At 36.6% G+C, this 17,151-nt stretch overlaps 2 protein-coding genes across 2 annotated transcripts; one reads left to right on the top strand and one right to left on the bottom strand.

The window, feature by feature from the left end:
* Positions 1-8,537: 8,537 nt before the first annotated feature.
* LOC133798430 (uncharacterized) lies at positions 8,538-11,450 on the top strand. The gene is made up of 2 exons (XM_062236705.1): positions 8,538-8,730; positions 9,292-11,450. The coding sequence occupies exon 2, from the start codon at positions 9,547-9,549 to the stop codon at positions 11,023-11,025; it is 1,479 nt and encodes a 492-aa protein (XP_062092689.1). The 5' UTR covers positions 8,538-8,730; positions 9,292-9,546; the 3' UTR covers positions 11,026-11,450.
* A 1,167-nt stretch (positions 11,451-12,617) lies between these two features.
* On the bottom strand, positions 12,618-15,770 carry LOC133798431 (heat shock 70 kDa protein 4). The gene is made up of 2 exons (XM_062236706.1): positions 15,448-15,770; positions 12,618-14,538 (listed from the first exon to the last, which is right to left on the bottom strand). The coding sequence occupies exons 1-2, from the start codon at positions 15,659-15,661 to the stop codon at positions 12,806-12,808; spliced, it is 1,947 nt and encodes a 648-aa protein (XP_062092690.1). The 5' UTR covers positions 15,662-15,770; the 3' UTR covers positions 12,618-12,805.
* Positions 15,771-17,151: the final 1,381 nt, after the last annotated feature.

Here is a 17,151-nt window from a genome sequence, read left to right on the forward strand (position 1 = left end):
GAAGGTGATTGCTTATGCCTCACGCCAGTTGAAAGAGTATGAACAGAGGTACCCCACTCATGATTTAGTGTTGGCAGTGGTGGTCTTTGCATTAAAGGTATGGAGACATTATCTTTATGGGGAGAAGTGTGAGACTTACACTGACCATAAGATCCTAAAGTACTTTTTCACTCAGAAAGATCTGAACATGAGACAAAGGCATTGACTGGAGTTAGTGAAGGATTATGATTGTGAGATCTTGTATCACCCAGGAAAAGCCAACATGGTAGCATATGCTTTAAGCCGAAAGGGTCCAGGACAGATTTTCAGTGCGAGACTGATATCCAGAGAGTTAGCAAAGGATATGACCAGAGCAGGCATGGAGTTGTTGGTGGGCCAGTTGGACAACATTACGCTATAGTCTATGCTATTGGAAAGGATAAAGGAATGTTAGTTGGGTGATCCACAGCTAACAAAGATCAGAGAGGACGTCTTAGCTGGAGTGTCCAGGGACTATACAATGTCATATATGGGCTTGTTGAGATACAAGGGTCGGATATGTGTTATGATGGAGACTTTTATGAGACAAGAGATTCTGGATGAATCTCATAATACCTCTTACCATTTGCATCCAGGCACCACAAAGATGTATCAGGATGTGATATCAGTATATTGGTTGCCTGGGATGAAGAGGGATTCGACAGAATATGTGGCTAAGTGCTTGACATGTCAATTGGTCAAGGCTGAGCATTAGAGACCAATAGGGCTATTACAACCTCTGGACATCCCAGAGTGGAAATGGGAGGACACCACGATGGATTTCGTGGTGGGATTACCCAGGACCGTGGGTCAACATGATTCGGTCTGGGTTATCATGGATCGATACACCAAGTCAGCTCACTTCTTACCAGTGAGGACAACTTATACAGTTGACCAATATGCGGATGTCTATGTGAGAGATTATGCACCTTCATGAGGGCACCGAGGTCGATCGTGTCAAATCGGGACCCCACTTTCACTTCCAAGTCATGGGTATTGAAGTTCAGTACTGCTTATCATCCAGATATTAGAAGACATGTTGGGAGCATGTGTGCTGGAATTTGGTGGGTCCTGGAGTAAGTATTTTCCATTGATAGAGTTTTCCTACAATAACAGCTATCAGTCGACCATTGGGGTGTCTCCTTATGAAATGTTGTATGATAGGAAATGTAGATCTCCCATTCATTGGGATGAGATAGGTGAAAGGAGATACTTGGGTCCTGAGGCAGTTCAGAGGATCAATGAGGCCGTTGAGAAGATTAGAGCTTGGATGCTCGCTTCTCAAAGCATACATAAAAGTAATGCTGATCCCAAACGTAGGAACGTGGAGTTTCAAGTGGGAGATTATGTCTTCCTTAGAGTCTCGCCATGGAAAGGGGTGAGAAGATTTGGGAAGAAGGGCAAGTTGAGCCCTAGATCCGTAGGTCCATTTGAGATCCTGGATAAGATTGGTCAGGTGGCCTATAGGTTGGCCTTACCACCAGCATTGTCGGTCGTGCATAATGTATTTCACATTTCATCTCTTTGAAAGTATGTGTCAGATGTGACTCATGTGTTGAGTTACGAGGATCTAGAGCTTGAGGGAGATTTCTCCTATGAGGAACAACCAGTTCAGATACTAGACAGAAAGGACAAGCAACTGAGAAGTAAAACTATACCTTTGGTTAAGGTATTATGAAGGAACAACAAGGTCGAGGAAGCGACCTAGGAATTGGAGTCAGATATGCAGAGTCAGTATCCCGAGCTATTCAGGTAAAATTTCGAGGATGAAATTTCTATAAGGAGGAGATAGTTGTAATGTCTCAAATTCCTTAATATGGCTTAGTGCCTGGATTAGGAGGCCAGGAGAGCAATAATTGATTTAGTGTGTTATTATGTGATTATATGCATGATTATGTGGGTTGTATTATTATATGGTTGTATTTGTATATTTACGTGCATGTATGTGATATATGGGTGACACCACATTATTATGTGGATATATTTGAGTTATTCGGCATGAGACGATCCTAGGAAGCAAGTTAGCAGCTTAGTCAGAACGGGGTTAATTACCGGGCTCGGGGTGAGCCTAGGGATAATTTGGTGCTTAGTGCATTACCAGGATTGAGCGGGTAATGGGAAATGATTTGATAATTATTTGAGGATATTGGGAGTAATGGAAATTATGTGATGTTAATTATGATTAACGGGGTAGGTGGTAATGACAAAATTTCCCTTGGGTGGCTTTGAGGGATTAGATTGGCCCTAGGGGCATTTTAGTCATTTTAGGTTATATTAGATGGATTTGGTCAAGGGGAAGGTTGTAGAAGAACCAAGCAAATCAGAATAGGGCACTCTCTTTCCTCTCTCTCGACCATTCCTTTTCTCTCTCTCTTGGTGTGATTTTTGGAGGCTAAGGTTAAGGATTCAAGCTTGGAGTTCTAGAGCTTGAGGTTTAGAATTGAATTGCAGCAACTAGAGGGATTCAATTCATAGTTGAGGTAATGGTTCTAAGCTTAAACTTTGAGTTTTCCCCTGTTTTTATTTTGTTTGTAAGCTTGGAAGTTTGATCATGGAATTGGGTTTTTTATAGTGTTTTAAGGGTTTTCAAGCTTGGGTTTGTTGCTGGTTTGGTGATAATGTTGTGTTGAGGTTTGGTATTGATTTTGAGAATGTTTGGAAGTATTTTTTGTGGAGTTTGAATTGAAGGAAGTGCAGGGGAGCTGGGTTCGCGGGGTCAAGTCGTAGCTGAGTTCTTAGGCGCTGCAACCTGAGCAAACCCCAGAGCTTTGTTGGGGCTTTGTCTGCATGGCGCGCTGCGACCCTCAAGGGCAAGTCGCGGCCCGCCCCTGGCACCCAAACAGGGGGGCTGTTTGTCTGGGAGGCGCGCCGTGACCCTTGGGGGTAGGTCGCGACCCACCTGTTCATTTTGAGCCAATGTTGGTTTTAAGAGCGGGTTTTTAAACCTTAAGGCTCGAGATCGAATCTACTACCCAGTTTGGTAGAGTTCGAGGTCTCGGGGGCTAAGACTTGGTCCAGGAACCTTTTATTACTCATTGTTGATGGGATTTCATATTTGGTTATGACTAGGTGACCGGTAAGGCTCAGAAACGGATTGTGCTCGAGGGCCGTTCATTATTAACCTGTGCTTTGACCACAGGTAAGAAAACTGCACCCAATACATGATGTACATGCTTAGGGCTTGGCCCGGTTGTCGAATATAGTCTTGATTAGGGCACGGGCCCCTGTAAATGTGCATGAATATGCTTATGCCTGTGATTGTTTGATTAAGCATGTTGAATGCTCTGTATCTAGATATTTTTTATATAATGAATGCCTATTTGCATTATCTAAATGAGAAAGATTTGACGTATGAGTCAAGGACGGTAATAGCGCTGAGCACTGGTAAAAAAAGCATTGACTTATAAGTCAATGGTGGCAATAGCACACTGAGCTCTGGTCGTTTTGGTTAGGCTTAATCAAGAGAGCATTATACGCTTGTCTAACCCAATGGTCGTGGAAAACTAAAGCACCAGGTATGCTGAGCCAGCTCCAAAGCTGGTTATACAGAGGATAGGGCAATGGGCCTCAGGGTGACTTATTAGTCCCATATCCTAGGGCATTTGGCACCAGTTTGACTTACTAGTCAGTTAATTAGGGCAATTGGCCCCCATATGATGCTGTAGTTATTTATATGAATGGTATGCATGCACGAGTATGATTATTACTGCTAGGCATGCTTATTATGATTTGGTAACGTGATATTAACTGCTGATGAGCATGTTTAAGTTTTCTTGTTGAGCCTTGACTCACGGGTGCTATGTGGTGCAAGTAAGGGGAAATGGAAGTTGGACCAGCCATGAGTTGGAGAGCTTCGGTGGCGACGTGTACATATGCGACTGCTCGACCACCTCGGCCGGGGTTTCTAAGAGGAACTATGGTTGAACCCTATTTTTGTCGCTTAGGTCGGTCGATTGTAACTTTTGAATTGTAATGACCATTTTGGATTAAAAATATTTTTGTAAACACTATTATGGGATCCCAAGTACAACTTAACGTTTTTAATAAAATATCCATTCATTTTGACCAAAACTTTAACCCTGGCCGTTAATAACACTTAGATGCACGTTTGTGGCCTAATGCCTCGTTTAGCGAGTTAAGCACTATTTAAAATACAAAGTGTGACAGTATTGGTTATCCAGGGCGTTACAATAAACAATTCAACTGATCTGTGGCATGAAAAACTTGACCACATTAATTTAAAAAATATGAAGAAAAAAAATGTCAAACGCAGGTACTGTTCGTGGTTTACCCAAAATGGGTAAAGAATCTACCGATAAGAGTGAACCTTGCCAACTTGGTAAGCAATTAAAGATCACTCACAAAAGTATCACAGATGGGAATATCACAAAGGTCTTAAAATTGCTTCAAATGGATCTAATGGGTCTAATTCAGGTTGAAAAATTAAATGGAAAAAGATACATTTTTGTGAGTGTAGATAACTTCTCTCGTTTTACTTGGGTTGAGTTTTTAAGAGAAATTTTTGAATATGGGTTTAAATTGGATACTTTAATTATTTTTTGTGATAACACTAGTAGAATAAATATTTCTAAAAATCCACTTCAACATTCACGCACAAAACATATTGGTATTAGGCACCATTTCATTAGAGAGCTTGTTGAACACTAATCTTGGAATACATGGAGACTGTCATGCAAATTGTCGATATTTTCACAAAGTCCCTAGATAATGTTCGGTTTGATTCCCTCAGGAAATCCTTGGGGGGTTTGTAGCATGTAATTTTTGTTTCAGTCTTGACCATCTTTCCCTAGCTGCTTATCAAATATTTGTATACCTGTTAAAACAATTTTCAAATGTTTTTCAAAAAATTTGTGAGTACTTTCTATTAAATTAATTATTTGTTGTATATATATGGTGCTAAGTTTGTTGGTTTCAAATTATTTTTTTTTTCATGATTTATTTTTGGGAAAAACACCCACTAACAGTGTATTGAGCAAAATTAACAAAATTTCTTCAGTTTCTGGTTCCTCTAAGAGAATAGAGCTACCTATGCCTGTGTGTGAGAGCCAACTTTGAGTAATTTGAGCATGTGTAATTAGACCTATGTAAAGGATATGCTACCATTGAAAATGGCTACCACTGGTGTAGTGTGACAGCGTCTTCATTTGGTACTATAGAAAAAAGCAAAAATTGCCAACATGGGCAATGACCCAATTTTCACACTTCACACACTAATACCTGTTCAAAATGAAGAAAAAGTAAAAATGTAAGTCTCATCGTCGGTGTTAATTTTTTTCCTAAAAATATTTTGTGCTCTAGAAAAATTTATTTTTATTCCAACACTCTCAAACATGTTATACAACTTAAATAATTTATCTAACATTATAGTCTCACTTAATTTTTGATCATTTGGTTATTGGATTTTAGGTTTCGAATTCTTTGTTGGTAGCAAATTTAGGAAATTTTTGAAAGGATAGTTGTACAATAAAAGAATATTTGTTGCCTATTTTGGTTTGGTCACAATTAAGACAAAACTTTTCTTTTTCACTCATAGTCAAAATCGGGTAACTACCCATTTTTTTTTCCTATATCTCACATTGGTACCCCATTCCCACGATCATTCTTGCACTCTCTTACTTTTTATTTTTTTCTGATTATTTTCTCCTTGGTTCTTCTTTGTTGTTTTTCTTTCTTGTGCTTCCTAGTGTTCAGGAATCAATGGCTCGAACCAAGACCATTGGTTCTCCCCAGCCCTCTGTCGGTGCTTCCAATTCCTCTAATCCATCTGGTGTTATTCCTGAGACATCAGAGATTCTCACTATAAAAGTTGATATGGCAATGGTTAATAATCACCTTGGAACCATGGAGGCCATCCAATAAGCAATCCTTAATCAATTGTTTTGACATATCCAAGGGTGTTTAGTTTTTATCCTTGATGAGTTTTTATCTGTGATTTTAGTTTAAAATGTCCACACTAACAAAGTCTCTTGTCTTTTGTTCTTTTTATTTTCGTTCCTTCGGTACATTGATAGACAAAAAGGGGGAGTAGTTGTTATTTTGGTATTTTAAAGTTATTTTGTCTACAACTCTGGACCCTATTTTCAGGGGGAGTTGTATGGTTGTATCTTGTTAAATTTTTTCAAAAGTTGACGATTCTTATCTTTGTTAGTATGATTGTTTGCAGGAGGAGTTCTTAAGAACTTAATCATTCCTCTAACAAAGTCTTTGCTGCAGATTTTGTGCTCACATTGCTAAAAATATATTGTGTCTAAAAAGTTGCCAAATAGGAAGATTGTAAAGCCTTAATATTGACTGACTTTTTATTAAATATATTTTTCCAATTTTATGATAATTTTGAAATTTTATATATGGTAATTGGTGGATTTTATATTAAATAAATTATATACAATCAAGTTTTCTTATTTTTCAATTTTGTGTAATGTTTAGGTGTATATTTTTAAACAACATATCATTACTTTTCAAACATATAACTATATAACGTTGCACCTAGTTTCTATTCACATTATAAATCACTTGCTTCAAGTTTAGATAAATTAGATGCGTACGTGGAATATTTTCACCAAATATTATGTATAGTAATTAATATTACAAGTATTTAAAACTACTTATCAACCAATGCAATATTTTTAACTCAACATATATTTTTAGAGTAATAAGCACACTCCTCAACCCTTTGTTCTTATCTCTTGTTTTTCTTTCCCATATATACGTACATACAAGTAAAACAAATAGAAAAGTGGTCCTCTTAGCCGCATATTTGCCCCATACGCAAGTATCTTTTGGCAGATTATGTATTATATGGTTGAACATCTCTAATATATCTAATAGACTTAAAATATAGCTCATTTTAAAAAAAAATTGTTAATAATTTATAAAAAATTATGCTAAATTTAACATATATATATTTTGTATTACCATAAATATTATATTTTTATAGAATTTTTATTACTTTTAATGATTACTATTAAATATTATACTTTTTAACTTATTAACTTATTATTGTTTCTAATTATTAACAATAAAATATAAAAAAATTATTATTTTTTATATATTTTCAATAAACATCATATCATATGAATATTAATGAAAGATTAAATTTTACATTAACTTTTATAAAACTGCAATGGAGCGTAATAGTGAAAATTGTATATTAATTTTTTATATCAAATATAACATAGTATAATATAACACAACATAACACAGCAACACTAGGGTAAATAGTGATAAAAGCGAAAGATGCTACACATATTTATATGCGACGCTTTCTTTGGCTGAAAGGCCGAAGATAAAAAATGCCTCTTCCAGTTCTAGTACTACTTATCAAGCTATACTAATTTGATTTTCATAATATATTATTATTATACAATAATTTCAAATAAATATAAATATAATTTATTGACCAATACGTTGAAGTAGTTGTATTAGGCGACAAATTCAATGACACCTCAATCTTCATTTCATTTGTTTCGTCTCCCTTTCTCTCTCGTATATATCCACAACCAGGCCTATCATAACTCGTTGTCGTCATAGTTTTCTTCTTCTTCTTCTTTTCCCTCTAAATGTATAAAATTAATCTAATTTAATGTAATGAGAAAATTAAGGAATGTATGCATAATCATATCCTACATTGGATGGCTTTCATTTTATTAAAAACAAAATAGCATTCGAGCCATTATCAGGCGCGGACTTGAGGTTATATCGTCCCCTTATCCAATAATAATAACAATAATAATTCTAAACATGAATTAAAATAAAATTCGTATAGTTTAGTATTTGATTGGTTTATTCTTCAATGTCAAATGTGAAAAGAAACCGTTGAAACTACATATTAGTTTCTTAGAGGAATGTATAATATATTTATATTTTTAATATATAAAGAGTTCCACCCAAAACAAAAAGAGCTAGTTTGATTAATATTATAATAATAATTTAATAATGACTAAAGTTTTGTTATTTTAAATTGATAACTTCTTTAGTTGATAAATTGCAAGATTCAAAGTCATATAAAACAAAATCTTATCTTCCACAATTTTCACGCAAAATATGCCGACAACCCTTTTTAGTCAAATTTTAACAAAATATAAATATTTTTTTTCCGATTACTGGGTAATTATCATATAAGTTTAGCTACTTATATCAAAACATACATACTAAATTTGTTCTTTTAAATGAAAAGTAACAAATATACTTACTTCACCCGAATTTTCTTTTATTTTCGCAAAAAGAAAAAGGACAAAAAAAAAAAAAAAGAAAAAGAAAAAGGTAATCAACGTGGCTCAATCACAATTGATGACCGCATTCTTAACGGCTAAGATTACAAGTTGGGTCCAGGCCATCCATGTAATTCTCGTTCGGATTCGGGTTCGGGTCAAACCGTCCAAAACTTGCTGCTGCTGTTGTTGTTGTTAGTTCCCACACGACACAGAAATGGTCCAGCTAGGTAAGAGAATTGCTGGCTTCATTCCCCACTAGTACTAGACGCCTCCTTTGACTCTCTCTCATCTCCACAATAATTCAATTCAATCACTGCTACCGTTAACGTTATCTAACGGCGTTTGTTTTTTCAAACGGCGTTGTTAACTGGTGCAGGTCTTTCCCCTTTCTCTCTCTCGGTCTCCGTCTCCCTCCCTCAAATTGGGGATCGATTACTTATGTCTCTGTAGCACTTGGATCCCAAAATTTTCTTCACAGGTAAACCTACGGATTTCTCTTGCAATTTACTTTCTGTATTATTTTTTTTTATGCTTACCTTTTTCTGTTTAATGATTAGGGTTTTCTGCCTTTTTTGTTAGTATTTTTTTTTTGGAGAAGGGGAGGGGTAATCTATGTTTTGTTCGTTGTGATAATAGAGTTCGTGGGATTTTGGTTGTTTTTTATGTTTTTGATTCATTTGGGTTCTTAGAAAATGGAGGATTGAAAATTGTGTTGAAATATTTGTCCAATAAAACTATTCAATTGAAATTTGAGATTTAAAGAGCGAAAATAGAATAAGGTAAACATAAATGACAAATCAGTAAACAGATATGAATAGCCTTATTGGTTTGTAATCAGATGCGTTTCATTATTGGGAAATTGGATATTGTACGTATTAAAGTCAAAATATTGATTATTTTTTTAAATGTGTGGGTTTATTAGGAATTAAACACAGGTTACTCTTGCCTGGAATTTTCATAACTCGCATACATACAGGGGTGTGATTTTCTAAGCTTATTGTTCTGATTAATTTGGATGGTCTGGTTATGCTTTTTTCAGGAATTTTTTAAAACGATGTTGTAGCTCAATGGACCGTGAATTGGTTTGAAGGGTTTGCTATTTATTGTTAGGTGTTATCTGGAGATTTCAAATGGCGTGAGTACTTCTGGGATGCGTTTGTTGTTTGGTTGAGTAATAAATATTATATTTAGTGATTGGATATGGTTCATAGAACGGTAGTGGGCGATTCTGTTGATAAGTTTATTTAAAAGTTGATACAACTCAAGAACCAAGAGAAGGTTACAGCTTTGAGGGATGGGGGAAGCTCTACTCACAACATTGTCCATAGATAATTGTCATCTCTCGACACTTTTGTCCATGGATTCAGGTTCGTTGGCACATGATGATGAATTGGACAGAGAGTTGCATCGATCTTTTATCCTCTCAGGCCCTCCTGATATCAATCTCCCTTTATCATCTGAGCCGAGTCCACCTCCCCAAAGTTGGAATGATCCTTGTGATGCTCTAGATGTTAACCTTGGGTCTCAGATCTATGAAGCCGAGGCAACAATCAATTTGCCAAAAGTTGCAAAGAAATGCACAAAGCGACTCGATAGTGTTTGGGGTGCCTGGTTTTTCTTTAGTTTCTACTTCAAGCCTGTGTTGAATGAGAAATCCAAGTCTAAGATTATTCGGGACAACAATGGTTTGTCTGGATATGAGAAATCAGATTTGCAGCTAGATGCTTTTCTTGTTCAACATGATATGGAGAACATGTATATGTGGGTTTTCAAGGAAAGGCCAGAAAATGCTCTAGGTAAGATGCAGCTGAGGAGTTACATGAATGGGCATTCTCGCCAAGGGGAACGCCCCTTTCCATTTAGTGTGGACAGGGGTTTTGTCCGGTCACATCGTATGCAGAGAAAGCACTATAGGGGTCTCTCTAACCCCCAGTGTGTTCATGGGATTGAAATTGTTCGGTCACCCAACCTCACGTGTCTTGATGAGGATGAAAGGAAGAGGTGGATGGAACTTACAGGCCGAGATATAAACTTCTGTATCCCCCTTGAAGCTAGTGATTTTGGTTCTTGGAGGAATCTTCACCACTCAGAATTTGAGGTTGAGCGGCCTCATCCAAAAAAGTTTCTTAATGGTACTGGTTTGAATTTGTTAACTCAACCATCAGACCATGGGAGCAATGATGTATTGGACGTTTCAGTAGTCTGCAACAAACGTAAGAAAGACCTTTTTCCCCATAGACATGATGATGATTGTTGCTTAACAAATAATCCGCACTTGGAAAAAACGTTGGATCTAAAAGTTCGCACAGCTGAGATGCCATGGTTAAATGAGTTTAGTGGAGTAATGAAGACTGTAAGTGGCCCTGTAACAGCTGCGAAAACAATATACGAGGATGATGAGGGGTACTTAATCATTGTTAGTTTGCCTTTTGCTGATCTGCAGAGGGTGAAAGTTACTTGGAAGAATACACCCTCCCATGGAATTGTAAAAATTACTTGTGTGAGTACGGCATGTCAGCCATTTATTAAGAGACGTGATAGGACATTTAAGTTAACAGATCCAACACCGGAGCACTGCCCCCCGGGGGAGTTTGTCAGGGAAATTCCCCTCCCAACCCGCATACCTGAAAACGGTAAACTGGAAGCATATTGTGATGAAACAGGAACTGTTCTCGAGGTTATTGTGCCGAAACACCAGAAAGGACCAGAAGAACATGAGGTCCGTGTATGCTTCGTTCCTCCGCTTGGAATGAATGAGCATATGTTGTCATGACTGATCATGATCGTGTAGGCTTGAAGATTATTGTGGCAGTTTTTTGGTGTGTCAGTTGTTTTCTCACTTTGTTGTTTGAGAAAATTCACCATAAAATATCTGATTTTTTTTTTTGAAATCTTTATAGCGTGTCCTCCTCACATTCATGTTTTATTTTCACATCTTAAGTTGATCTTAGAATACTTAGGTGAGACTGTTTATCATTATATGCTTTATTGACCATGCATTTTATTGGTTTAAACTTGCTCCAACAATCCTGGCGCATTTCATTGTCATCCGAGTAGCTTAGGCATAATTATTTGTTCTCATTGTTGCTCCACCTTAAAATTTTATTTGAAGGATATAAGATTATAACGAATGTACAACTTGTACGGTTGCATTGCCTTTTCTCTCTGTGATGTATATATATATCTGAAATTTCTGTACGTTTTTTCTGGCCGAATTGCTGCCTTTTTTCCTTATTGTATGACATCATGAAATATTGAGATGGATAAAATGAGCAGTATTAACGTGGCTGCTAAATAAAAACTAATTAATGTTGATCTCTTCAAGTTTTACGCATAAGCCTCAGTCTTCATTCTATCTAGTAGGATTTTACGCACGTTGGAAGGCTGACATGTTTGGGAGGATTAGGTAATTAGTTGATTAAAATGGATAAGTATTGGACGAATCATATTTGGTTTGGCACGTGAAGTATGAGAGACCAAAATATGATAATATGGCTTATTAGGTACGTGGAAAAAAAAAGGACAAAAATTACTATACCAACATTTTCACAAACGAAAATAAAATATAGTTAGCAACAATCTTTTATTTCAACTCAATCTTCATCCTAAAATCTTGTATTTTTTTTTTCCTAATTTTTGTTTCCATAACGTATTTTTTGTAAGTTCATATTTTTGTTTTTGAAACTGTAAATTATTAAAAAAAAATTAAATAAAAAATATTCGAATATATATTATTTTAAGGTTAAAATTAACTAAAAGGTTGATTGTAGTACTCCTCCAAAAATAAGATTGAAAAAGAAAAACTAAAAAAACTTTAGTGGCATGTTTAATCTTACTCGTTCCTTTTCTTTCTTCCTTTAATTTTTTTATTTTTAAAAAAGAGAAAGGATTATTATTACTTTATTTATATTATAAACCTTACTCTGACCTAAATTTATTAATGTCTAGTAATCTTTACTACCATATATCACCATTAAAAACACAGCACCTACTCATAATTCAACGGTTATAGTACGACTATACCACCTAATCAGGATATGAAGTTTTTGACAGATTCATTCTTGAATCTTTTTTTCGTCATACAATATGATTAAATGGTTTGCTCCCCTTCTGCTAAGTCATGAAATTTAAGTTGATCGATCTGTTCTACAATACAAAAGAAGAGCCAATTGTAATCATAGCCCCAATTCCCTTAAATAAAATCATAGCCACAATATTGTTGGAAGAATTCTCAGTTAGATACCGACCCTATCCGAGAGATACCGTGAGTCCGGAAAATTATTACGTCCATTGCTATAAAAGGTGCCAAAATAAAATTACAAGAACGAACTCTCACTCCACTTTTAATATATGTCAAAACACGTATTTATGAACTCAACTAAGAAAACATTCGATTCATTGTACTATTACAGTAGAAAACGCACAACTTTAAGAGTTCTAATTAAACTGAATACAAATGGACCAAAAAAAAAACATAAACATCCAAACTAAAAGTAAAATCAATAAACCCCGCATAAAGGAGCAGTTCACAGAAAAGTGGCGAGTAAAAAATCTTAATCAACTTCCTCAATCTTGGGACCAGCACCACTGCCACCAGCAGGAGGAACATCTTCATCCATGGGAGCACCCGCATCAGGACCAGAGCCTTGATACATTTTTGCAATAATTGGGTTGCAAACGCTTTCGAGCTCTTTCATCTTGTCCTCAAACTCGTCTGCCTCAGCAAGCTGGTTACTGTCCAACCAACCAATTGCCTCGTCGATGGCATCCTCAATCTTTTTCTTGTCTGCTGGGGACAACTTGGAGCTGATCTTGTCATCCTTGACAGTATTCCTCATGTTGTAGGCATAATTTTCCAATGCGTTCTTCGCATCCACCTTCTTCTTGTGCTCTTCGTCTTCCGACTTGTACTTTTCGGCCTCTTGAACCATCTTCTCAATTTCTTCCTTCGACAACCTACCCTTGTCGTTGGTGATGGTGATCTTGTTCTTTTGGCCGGTGGTCTTGTCCTCAGCTGAAACATTGAGGATACCATTTGCATCGATGTCGAAGCAGACGGTGATTTGAGGAACACCCCTGGGTGCTGGAGGAATTCCTGAAAGCTCAAATTTCCCAAGCAAGTTGTTGTCCCGGGTTCTAGCCCTTTCACCCTCGTAAACTTGAATCAACACACCAGGTTGGTTGTCTGAGTAGGTGGAGAAAACTTGCTCTTTCTTGGTGGGAATGGTTGTGTTTCTTGGAATCAAGACAGTCATAACACCTCCAGCAGTCTCTAGACCAAGGGACAAAGGAGTAACATCCAATAGTAATAGGTCCTGAACCTTCTCATTTCCTTCGCCGCTTAAGATAGCAGCCTGGACTGCAGCACCATAGGCAACAGCCTCATCTGGGTTAATGCTCTTGCACAGCTCCTTCCCGTTGAAGAAATCTTGCAAAAGTTGCTGCACCTTGGGAATCCTAGTGGAACCACCAACAAGGACAACATCATGCACAGTGCTCTTGTCCATCTTAGCATCCCTCAAACACTTCTCAACAGGCTCCATACATTTCCTAAAAAGATCCATGTTGAGCTCCTCAAATCTAGCACGGGTAATTGTTGTGTAAAAATCAATACCATCGAAAAGGGAATCAATTTCAATGGTAGTTTGAGCAGTGGACGATAGAGTCCTCTTAGCCCTCTCACAAGCAGTTCTCAGTCTTCTTAGGGCTCTTGGGTTGCCACTGATGTCTTTCTTGTGCTTCCTCTTAAAATCCTGAACGAAGTGGTTCACCATACGGTTATCAAAATCTTCACCTCCAAGGTGAGTGTCACCTGCTGTAGCCTTCACCTCGAATATACCCTCTTCAATGGTCAACAAGGACACATCAAAAGTTCCACCGCCCAAATCAAATATCAACACATTTTTCTCGCCAACACTAGTGGCTTTCTTATCCAGACCATAAGCAATGGCTGCGGCCGTGGGTTCGTTGATAATTCGCATGACATTTAGTCCAGCAATGACACCAGCATCTTTTGTAGCCTGACGCTGAGAGTCATTGAAGTAGGCAGGGACAGTAACAACGGCGTTCTTAATGGTTGAGCCAAGGTAAGCCTCAGCAATCTCACGCATCTTTATGAGAACCATAGAAGATATTTCCTCAGCAGCGAACTGCTTCTCTTCACCCTTGTAGTTCACAACAATCATTGGCTTGTCACCAGGACCAGGAATCACCTTAAAAGGCCAGAGCTTCATGTCACTCTGAACAGACGGATCAGAATATCTCCTACCAATTAAACGCTTTGCATCTGTAAGACAACATTACCAGGTTAAATACCAACCAAACAGAACATTTCCTACACATTAAACAGGTTTCAAGATTTTTTTTAAAAAAAAAACAGAGCTTCTCCTAAACTGCATTTAGTTTAAAAATAGCCTTGAAAGTAATGTACATTGCACCATGACATAACCAACAACTCCATTTGCAGGAAAAGTTGTAAAAATTTATAATTACAGATCTGGAGAAGTTTACCCACAATTTGAACTATCATTACATATTTTGTAGAACCACAAACTAGTCAGGAATGCTACTCACTCTCTTCGTAACACATATCTTACGAGGGGAGAAAATATTTTATTATTATTTTGGTTCAATTTAGAAGTTTTTCTGCTTTGTTCGAGACATTTTATCCCACTACTTAGTTTTTTCGAAAGCAAAAACATGAGCCAAAAAAACCTTAGAAAAATTAACATAATTCTAAACCGTAATAATAAAAAACTGCATGCATCTTTGATCAAATTCATTAAATTCAACTCCACTTGATTGCCATGTAACAGAGCGAATAAACAAATGAATATAAAAGCATAGAGTTAAGGAACGAAATTAAAAAATATATATATAATTAAATATTTAAAAAATAATTTAACAAATGTTCACGATTAGAATCATTCAAACAGCACATACGCATACACATACATATTATACCATCTATACAGGTCAAAGCCTTTAAAGAAAATACAACGAACGTAATAGTTTCCAGGAAAAACATACTACACTTGTTATGGTGTGATGAATTATATATGCATGCTACTCTTTTAGGTTAGAACATCATTAACAAGTTTATCCACTCCATAGAACCATACAACATCATAATATTTTGATCTGAGAACAGTAATTGACGGATTCAAATTAAAGCGTATGGTGCTAGAAACCTTACCAAAAACAGTGTTAGTCGGGTTCATGGCGACCTGATTCTTAGCAGCATCACCGATCAACCTCTCAGTGTCAGTAAAAGCAACATAAGACGGCGTCGTCCGGTTACCCTGGTCGTTGGCTATGATTTCAACCCGATCGTGCTGCCATACTCCGACACATGAGTACGTGGTACCGAGATCGATCCCGATCGCTGGTCCTTCACCCTTTCCAGCCATTACTGATCGTCACTCCGCGAAATCTAAAGGCTAAGATCAAAAGTGGTTTCTCTGAAAATTGAAAATCGTGGGTTTTTCAAGCGCATAAGATGAAAAAGTTTTGGTATGAAGAAGGAGGAAGATGATAGTAGGTATATATAGTTGGCTTTTGTTTAGTTTTGGACGAGTTCGAGAAGGTTCTGGGGAGAGAGTATAAGCCGTTGGATTTGTTGAACGGACGGCTGTTGTTTGTATAGTAAGAAGGTCCATTTTTCGAGCTTCTGGTTGGTTCCGGACGTTTCCTTGATTTTTCTTTTTTCCTTTATTTATATTTAAGTGAATTTCCAAGACTTTATATGTATTATTAGAATTTAGAAAGTATTTCACTAATTCAAAACACCGTTGGATCTACAGAAAAAACTAATTATCGCAGTACATTTTTTTTTATCCGAAAATATGATTTTTTTTAAGGAAAAAATATAATTTTTTAATTATTAAATTTTTTTTATTGTAGGGGAAAAATAATGTTTTTTTTTAAATACATGCGTGTTTTCCATTGACTTGGCAGTCAATTCTTTGTTATTTCTTTTGGGTATAGATGCATAAAATTGTCCAATAACAAAATTATTCTATGTTAATTTTATGTTAGTATTCTCCTAGATTTCCCAAATGTCCCTAACATAATATTTCTTCTTTTTTCTCATATTATTTTCTCCCTCTCTATCTTCCACGTTTTCTCTTCTCTCAATCTCTCTCACTCAAAATAATAAGGCAACCACCATATATTCTCTCAATCTATAATAATTTTGGAATTCATCTAATCTAAGATTTGAAGTTGTTCTTTAGACAAGTTTTGAATCCTATCAAGGCAAGAAACTCAATTTTGGGTTTGGGATCTAGTGACACAAATATTATGGGTAAGTATATTTTCGTTATATGTAGTGAAGAAAGTTGTTTATTTACATTGATTTAACTATTTCGAACAGATCTGTGTATGCATTCGTGTTTTATTGTACTGTTTGATTGTCAGATTGGATCTTCGTCTCTCTGCGTTTTTCTGAATTTTTTGTTTGCCTCGATGAGTTTCAATGAAACTCAACATGCCTCGATAGTTTCACATAATTAGAGGCTCGATGGTCCTCGATTTGCCTTGACGTGTCTCAATTGGTGTTAGGTTTAGGGGACCTCGATGGTCCTCGATGGATCTCAGTAGATCCACATTCAATTAAGTAAATAGTCCACCTCAATTTGGCTCGAAGGACCTCGATAAGTCCATAAGAATTTAATTAGATAGGCCACCTCAATGTGACTCGATGGTCCTTGATGGACCTCAACATTCTGAGAATAATTGAACTAGAAAGATTACCTCAATTGTTCTTGACTTGCCTCGATGGACCTCGATAGGTAATCATGCATTTTCTTTGGAAACCACCTCGATAGAAAACAATAAACCTTGACATGCCTCGATGCTTGACCTCGACTTACCTCGATTAAGCTCGATGGCACTCGAT

Source organism: Humulus lupulus, chromosome 8, assembly GCF_963169125.1.
Source record: "Humulus lupulus chromosome 8, drHumLupu1.1, whole genome shotgun sequence".
NCBI lineage: Eukaryota > Viridiplantae > Streptophyta > Magnoliopsida > Rosales > Cannabaceae > Humulus > Humulus lupulus.

Excerpts from the sequence above, each read along its gene's own strand:
- LOC133798430 (XM_062236705.1), top strand. The coding sequence starts at position 9,547 with ATGGGGGAAGCTCTACTCACAACATTGTCCATAGATAATTGTCATCTC.
- LOC133798431 (XM_062236706.1), bottom strand. The coding sequence starts at position 15,661 with ATGGCTGGAAAGGGTGAAGGACCAGCGATCGGGATCGATCTCGGTACC. Across the intron at positions 14,539-15,447 it reads CCCGACTAACACTGTTTTTG|ATGCAAAGCGTTTAATTGGT; the intron begins GTAAGGTTTCTA and ends GTTGTCTTACAG.